The sequence below is a fragment of the Corticium candelabrum genome, chromosome 6, assembly GCF_963422355.1.
Source record: "Corticium candelabrum chromosome 6, ooCorCand1.1, whole genome shotgun sequence".
Taxonomy (NCBI): Eukaryota; Metazoa; Porifera; class Homoscleromorpha; order Homosclerophorida; family Plakinidae; genus Corticium; species Corticium candelabrum.
In genome coordinates, this window is record NC_085090.1 from 2251770 (window position 1) to 2259882 (window position 8113).

At 40.7% G+C, this 8113-nt stretch overlaps 1 protein-coding gene across 1 annotated transcript; it reads left to right on the forward strand.

Moving 5' to 3' along the window:
- The first annotated feature begins 2117 nt into the window (after positions 1 to 2117).
- Positions 2118 to 3251, forward strand: LOC134181582 (serine/threonine-protein kinase Nek3-like). The gene is made up of 2 exons (XM_062648852.1): positions 2118 to 2162; positions 2847 to 3251. The coding sequence occupies exons 1-2, from the start codon at positions 2118 to 2120 to the stop codon at positions 3249 to 3251; spliced, it is 450 nt and encodes a 149-aa protein (XP_062504836.1).
- The last annotated feature ends 4862 nt before the right edge of the window (positions 3252 to 8113 follow it).

An 8113-nucleotide genomic window follows, 5' to 3' on the forward strand; every position in this document is an offset into this window, starting at 1 on the left:
GTATAGAAGGCCTCTAAAAGTGAAAGGGAACATTGTTTGATTTAATATGAATAATGACAGCTGTCGTAAGCAAAGTGTGTCAACGATGCCTGCAACTTGATTGTAAGGCATAGTACAGTAGTGTTCCTGCACATGCAATTATTTGAATGTAATATGTTTGATTCACGTATGCAAACATTTGTATACAAGCCGTCTAAGTACCTGAATACATCTAATGTGTGTTGTACGTAGATTATCGTCGCAGTAAACGTTGAGAAGATAGGCTAACAGTAATAGAGATCTAAAATATACGTGTACCGCACAAGAAGTCTGCATCAACAGTTCATTAATCTTTGCAGCAAACACAATGCTACAAATACTGTCGCATGTGTTATTTTTCTCCGCAACAAACATATATCAACTTGTATAAATCTGTACTGGTGAGAGTTTTTAGCAGTTGCTCTGCATAATCATGCACTAAATGCATTCTCTTACGTGTCTTCAGTTTCTGAAGAAGAGTACAATTTGATTTGAGTGCTCATCTCTAGACTTTGTGTAGCCTGGTGTAGCTAGTAACAACATGTCACTTGGCATTGATGATCAGCAAATATCAGTGAAGTTACTAATTGTGAATAATTATTAAGTTTTATAACCGTACTGAAAAGCAGTGTTTTGAAATATCCCTTGGCAATTGTTCTAATAAAAATATTGATTTTACATTTCACAATTAACAAATTTGTGCCTGTGTGTTAGTGTGTACCTTGCACGTATTCATGTTATTTAAGTTCTATGACAGGTTATCTATGGTAAAACGTTAATTTCATATTTATTGTACTATTAGTACATTTGGTAATTTGTAGCAATAAACAGAAATTTAATTGAAAAAAATCAAAGTGTAAATAATTTGACATTTTGCTTTTTCGTTTGCAGGTCGTACAAATTCTACAGCAACAGCAGCAAACGTTCGTCTCTCAACAACAGTGACACAAAGAATGAGGGTCAGCTGACTAGCATTGGTGTTTGGTTGATTTTCTATTGTTGCGTGGGTGTCATTTTGTGTGATTTCTTACAGTGTAACTGCCTAAAAGAACATAGTTTGCTGTATACATTAAATTGTAATAATTTCTGTTGTTTTACACAGACCACTACACCTACACAACAACCTCGAAGGCAACTGGCTGGAAAAGAAGATGAACGGTTAGTAGAGAAGCTTATTCAACAGATAGAACTGAGAAAAGAAGGTTCAGCAAATGATAGAGAGATTTCTGAAGTGAGACAACAAAATGCAAACCTACAGACGGCATTGAGAGACGAGAGACAGCAAAAAGAAAACGCAGTTAGAGAAGAGAGAAGAGAAAAAGAAGAATTACAGAGAAGAGCACAAGAACAAGATCAGAAAATTGCTAAAGTGACACAACAAAACTCAGATCTACGACGATCATTTAGAGATGAGCAACTGCAAAAAGAGCATGCTATTGCTAAAAAGAGAAGAGAGAAAGGAGAAATCTTGCAAAGGTTATAACAAGAACAAGAAGACAAACACAAAGTTCAGAAAGATCTCGATGAAGCTCGAACACAAATTGAGCAACTAAGATAAGAGAGAGCAAATCTTCAGCAACTATTAAATGAAAAGCAAATAGAAAAGGCCAACATTAAAGAGCTGCTGGCAGCTGCAGCTGCAGCAATTGAACGATACAAACAAAGACAACAAAACGAAGTTCTCAATGTTCCTTCACATGACATTCAATTGACTAACACAGAACTTGGACGTGGATCATATGGAGGTGAGATGCACAATACTGACATTCCTTTACTGCCCTATTTATCTGGTAGGGTAATTTTTTAAAGCTTAGTGTGATTTAGCTGTGTGTGTTGGATATTGGCGCGGCTGTCCTGTTGCTGTGAAGCTGTTGTATGATCATCTGGCTGCTGTTCAACGCAACATTCAACTTGTGCAACAAGAAGCATCTCTAGCATGGAAGATACATCATTCAAACATTGCTGCTGTTTGTGGTGTCACTCTGGAGTTAGAAGAGAAGAAGGCATGGATTATCATGGAATTACAGAGCGGCTCCATGTCTGCTGTGATTGATGCATGTCAAGGTGTTGCACCTCTCACTTTACGATAAAAAGTTGACATGACACATGATTCTTTGTGTGGACTCGATTACATTCACTCGATGGTGAGAACCATAAATAAGAAGAGCATGAGCTTACATGATATTTTACAGATGTTAATTTCATCAAAAAGAAAAATTTGTGGTGGTCAAACAAAGCTAAACATCAACATACTGATAGACACACGACAGACAAAGAAACGGATAGACTGTTGTGGAGTTTCAACATTATATTTCAGCATTGATAATTGTAACGGTATTTAATGACTGTATATGTATTGAATAACAGGCGCTCACACACACACACACACACACACACACACACACACACACACACACGCACACACACACACACACACATTTGTACACACGCAAGTATTTATCTTGTTTCAAGCATTTGAAAGAAAAGAGCAGCACCGTCAAAGAGAGAAGGCCGAAGCAACAAAGTACATACCAATACATACATACATACATGCTGTAAACATATGTACGCACATACATACAACCATGCAGGCTAGGTGGCCTTAGAGACAGACTGTTAGATAAGTAGGAAGAAAGAGACATCTGTTGGTGCTAATCATTTTGTTAATAAAAGATAGGAATGCATTTAGAAAATAGGAATAGATCAATAGACGAAAGAAATTACACAGACATGCCATCGTCATTACTCGTATAAACAGAACTACGAATCATCACTAAGTTCTTTTTTGTTTAATTGTTGTTTTGCATTACTTTGTTGTGTCATCATAGCAACCTAAAGAGATTCTGCACGGTGACATCTGTCCAAGGAACATCTTAGTAACAGCAACGATGAGAGCGAAACTGGGTGATCTAGGAGCTGCTCGTTTTCAAGATGCTTCACTTTCAGTTGGTCTGCTCAGTCCACAATACACACCTCCTGAGAGATTTGATGTTCCAGCTTTACCAAAAAGCAAGAAAACAGACATGTACAGCATAGGAGTGACCATATGTAAGCTCTTCACTGCTGTTCTTCCAGATTGTAAACAAAGGATGGATCAAGTCTTACTTATCTGTGAGATAAATGTCCGCTTCTTATGTAAACACTTGATGAGAGATGATCCTGCCACACGACCAACAGCAGCACACGACCAACAGCAGCACACGCCCGTCATATCATTAGTCGTATTTGTTTGACAGACGAGTACAAAAGATGTTCTCCTAAACGAATGGTAAAAGGCAAGATGGATGGAATAGCTGATGTCACTCTTGTTCATCCTGTTTCGTGAAGTTGACATTGAACCATAGGTTTGCTACTTGACCCATTTCTATGTTGTTATAATGGTATTCGCTTAGCAATAGCAGTATCCTTAGCTTTGAGGCATCACATTACATTTTGTATCTCATTGGTCAGAAATTGTAGAACAAGTATGTTTCAAAGTTTGAACTTTGACACTGTTGTTCTGTATTCGTAAGTTTGATGTGGACCACTTTGTCACGTGACAAACGATATAATATGTTTTGATTATACGTACATTTTATCATTATACACAAGTGCAATGAACACGCCTAATGCTCGGGTAGTTAAAGTGACTATAGCTACTACTATGGTAAGTATTAAGTATATAGATTGACAAAAATAGATAGACGATGATTTTTAAAAAAACACCAAGCTAACGATGGAATTAGCATTATTCTAAGCACCACTTGCTAGATAGATAGAAAGTTATATTATTACTCTTTCGTTCTAAAGTACAGTTCTCTCTGGAGATCAGGACATAACGAGAAAAAAGAGAAGAAAGAAAGCATGGACATTCTCACAAATACAACGAACATAAACATAAACTGGAATACACATACAACAAAAAACTATTATACTTACTGCAGTGTTACTAGACTGACTTTACTTTAGACTAGACACTGTTATTAGATAACACCCGTATCTTGTATGACACACACAGCCTACCGTGTGGTCTTCTTCTAGTCCCAGTACAAGGTGAAAAAAGTGAAATGACTTCTTCTCTAAAACCTCTGGAACAGGTCGACTTCGCCAAACCAAAAGCGTGGCCACGATGGATCAAACGCTTCGAGCGTTATCGTTTTTCGTGTGCTCTAGACAAGAAAAACGATCTATCTCAGGTGGCTAAACTTATTTATACTATGGAGCAGGACGCAGAAGACGTTTGGGAAGGTTCACGCTGTCAGAAGAAGAGAAGGAGAAGTACTAAAGTGTCAATTAAGCAGAGCTTTTTTGAAAGTCAATTTGTGCAACTGAAGAACTCTATCTACGAGTGAGCCCAGTTTAATATGAGGAAACAACAAGCAGGAGAAAGTGTGGTCTCGTTCGTGAGTGCTCTTCACATCTTAGCCAAACATTGTGAATACGGTGTTACGGGAATTTTTGCAAAGGTGATTTATGTACCCTCGCACTTTGCTCGCGATTCCAGACCGTCGACTCGATGCTCCAGACATCATGTCGGGTACACATATTACCGGCCATGATGCAAAGCTGCCGGTGATTTCGGACCTCGGTGATTTGTGTACCCTTGCGCTTTGCTCTGCTCGCTGTCCAAGACCGTGACTAAAAAAAACGAAGTACCTACTCGTCCTAAGCGTCGTCTTGTGAGGTAAATTTAGTCTAGTAATTAGTCTGTTGCTGCATGACCAGCCTTACGTTGTTGATGTACGAAGGAGATTCACTTCAACATTAGTTGGAGAAGGTTGTGTTGGGTAATGGGCATGACCATACTCTGCCCTCTGCGCGTAGACAATAGAAGGACACATGATGTCAGAAGTGGAATGTAACCTGCGAAAATTCGACTGAACAAGACGATGGATGACGATATGATAAAGGCGAAGACCTCACCTGCGCTTGAAATGGCAGAACGACGCCTCCATCAGTGTTTTCCTGCCACCTGGACCTCTGGAAGTAAGAGGCGATCTAGCGCAAAACTGGAAGGCTTGGCGCAATATATGGGAGGCATACGAGGTCGTTGTGAATCTCGTAGAGGCGCCTGTGACATACAGACTAGCGACGCTCGTCACGTGTTTGGGACAAGATGCGTTGAAAATTTACTACAGCTTGCAGTTTCCCAGTCCAGAAAGCAAGAACGATATGATCACGATTCTGACATTGTGTTGGTGATACTAATGTAATTTACGACCACCTACCTATTCAATAGATCACGCAGAACATGAAAGTCTTTAGACTTATCTGACAAACGAAAAAAAAGCTTTTCAGCCGCTGTGCTTTTGGTCCACTGGAAAGTGAACTTTTACGTGACAGGATTGTATGTGGTATCCGTGATAGCTCTGCGTAAACAGCTGCTTTGAAAGAAGACACTCACGTTGGCCAATTGTATTGATTTGTGCTAAGCGAGCGAAGTAGCTGTTCAGCAGACAAAAAGTATGATTGAAGAACAGGAGATACGTGGAGTTAGTCAAACTGGGTCAAACGTGGTAAGAACCCGGACGCTAAGGCAATGATCTCTTCTCCTGATTGCAGATATTGTGGTCTTAGGCATGGTAGGGGTAGAGACAAATGCTTAGGTTGTGGGAAAACGTGCACGTCATGCGGAAAGAAAACCACTTTGCTCGTGTGTGTAAAAGATCTGGAAGTTCCCGCACTAGGAGTGACACAGAAAATATATAACGAGTAAACGACATACATGAAGATATCTATGACAAAAGCGATAACGAACAACAGATGATGACAGTTACACTGATACCTGATGTGGAAGATGTAAACACTGTCTCAAGTTCTGCTAGTAGGTATGAGCGCCAGGTTTATGCGACTTTCGACTTTGTTGGTGAAAGGGAATCCGAGGTTTGTCCGTTTTCAACAAGATACTAGACCGACATGCAATGTTGTTAGAAAGGTAGATCTTCCCAAGACACACGGGCAACCAGCTAGATGCTGTCTATGTATAGTTAACACAAACCGCGGCCGCTCGGATAAGCACAATTACAATAGAATACCGAAACCCAAGGAAACATATGTCAGCAATTTTGTAGTACTTAACAAGGCTTAAACCTCAATTCTTGGCGCAAGGAGCGTGCAGGCAATGGGGTTGGTCAAAGTTGAATATGATCTTATTCAATTCATCGCGAAAGGAGCTAGCACGCCGTCGTCGGGTTGTACTGAGAAAAAGCAGATAGTGGATGCATATCAGGTAGTCTTTAATTAAGGGTGAACTGGGACGATTTCTAGGGCAACTCCACCTAGATGTCGATGCCGTCGTCACAACAGTACAGGCGTCGATACAAAAGACTCCTTCCTATGGAGCAGCAGTTGCGCGATGAACTAGATCGCTTAGAGCGGCTGGGTGTAATAGAAAAGGTGGGCAAACCCACTGACTGGGTGTCGAGATTAGTACTAGTAAAGAAACCAAATGGAACAGTCGGAATCTGGGTGGACCCTAAACCTTTGAATAGAGCGTTACAACTCAGCCATTATACAGTGTCAACCCTCGACGACGTCCTGCCTTCACTAGCTAAAACAAAGGTTTTCACTGTAGCAGACGTAACGGATTTTGGGATATAGAATTAGATGCAGCGTCGTGAGAGCTTACAACGTACGGTACACCCTTTGGGCGATACTGGTGGAAGCGCCTGCCGTTTGGGGTATCACCGGCGCTAGAGCTACTTCGGATGAGACTTCATCAATTGTTGGAAGAATTCCCTGACGTATATGTTATCGCGGATGACATACTGGTTTCAAGTGAAGGACAAACTATTGCTGTAGCAGAGCAAGACCACAATCAGAAACTACACGCTCTACCGAACCAATGCAAGAAGACAGCATGGGATCAAGCTCAGTAAAGACAAATTTCGATTGCGGCTACAGACAGTGGCATATATGGGGCACCTACTTACGAGTGATGGTTTCATGGCGTACCCTCAGAAAATCAGAGCGATAAGAGATATGCCGCGTCCTACTTACGTCGCTCGGGGTGCGTCGAGTTCTGGGGATGGTGAACTACCTGGCATTTGTCCGGTTGAAATCAGTCTTGAGTGAAGTACTAATGTTGAGGTATTTGATCCAACTATTGCAGTCACAGTGCAATGCGATGCGTCCAGTACGGGACTTGGAGCAGCATTGTTACAGGTCGGAAGACCTGTGGAGTATGCACGCCGCGTTCTCACACCCACAGAATGCCAGTACGCTCAGATTGAAAGAGAACTACTTGCCATAGTCTTTGCAATGGAGTGGTTCCATTATTATACCTATGGAAGACCGGTCACCGTCGAATCAGACCACAAACCTCTCGACATGATAGCGAGAAAAGCGCTTCATGAAGCACCTAAACAGTTGCAGAGAATGTTTCTACATTTAATACAGTACGACGTGACTATCACATCGACAAGGCAATAACATGCACATAGCCGACGCTCTATCTAGAGCCTACTTGCTGGAGACGTCAACGGAAGAATCGGATTTAGGTCTTGAAGTTTCAAGATTTCATTCAAGCAAAGTTGGACCAACTGTTGCCTAAGAAAGGTAAGTATGCGCTTTAAGACAAAGCCTTGCCTCTAGAGACATCTCACCATGTATAACAGCTAGCGAAAAATTGTGTGTATTTACTTGTAATATCTTTTACTAATTTATGTAGGAACCAAAGAGGATATGGAGAGAGCTCTTGAACGCTTAACAATAAACAGCGGGAAATGACGGTGAATGATTTTATTGAGGGAAAGACTAATTGAAGGTGATATTGTTATTACGTTAATTAGAACCTGCATAGTTTAGATCGCCAGTTAGGCGTTCTAGTCATGTGACTGCATACACGTGCCCTACATTCAAGGAACCTGTTGAAGAAGGTCGATAATATGCATGAAAGAACTTGGTGCTTACTGCATGTACTAATTTTTTTCTAAATTATCTTCTTGAAATCCTCGAGAAAAAAGAATCGAATGAACCTGATCATATGTGTGGACTCAAACGAGATGGACATGTTAGAGAAATCCAAAGATCAATGTAATTAATTAATCCTTAATTAAGCCAGCTAGCGGCTGTGGTGGCATGACGTGGCATGGTGACATGTATCTAGCCATAGCTA

Excerpts from the sequence above, each read along its gene's own strand:
- LOC134181582 (XM_062648852.1), top strand. The coding sequence starts at position 2,118 with ATGACACATGATTCTTTGTGTGGACTCGATTACATTCACTCGATG. Across the intron at positions 2,163-2,846 it reads TCGATTACATTCACTCGATG|CAACCTAAAGAGATTCTGCA; the intron begins GTGAGAACCATA and ends GTGTCATCATAG.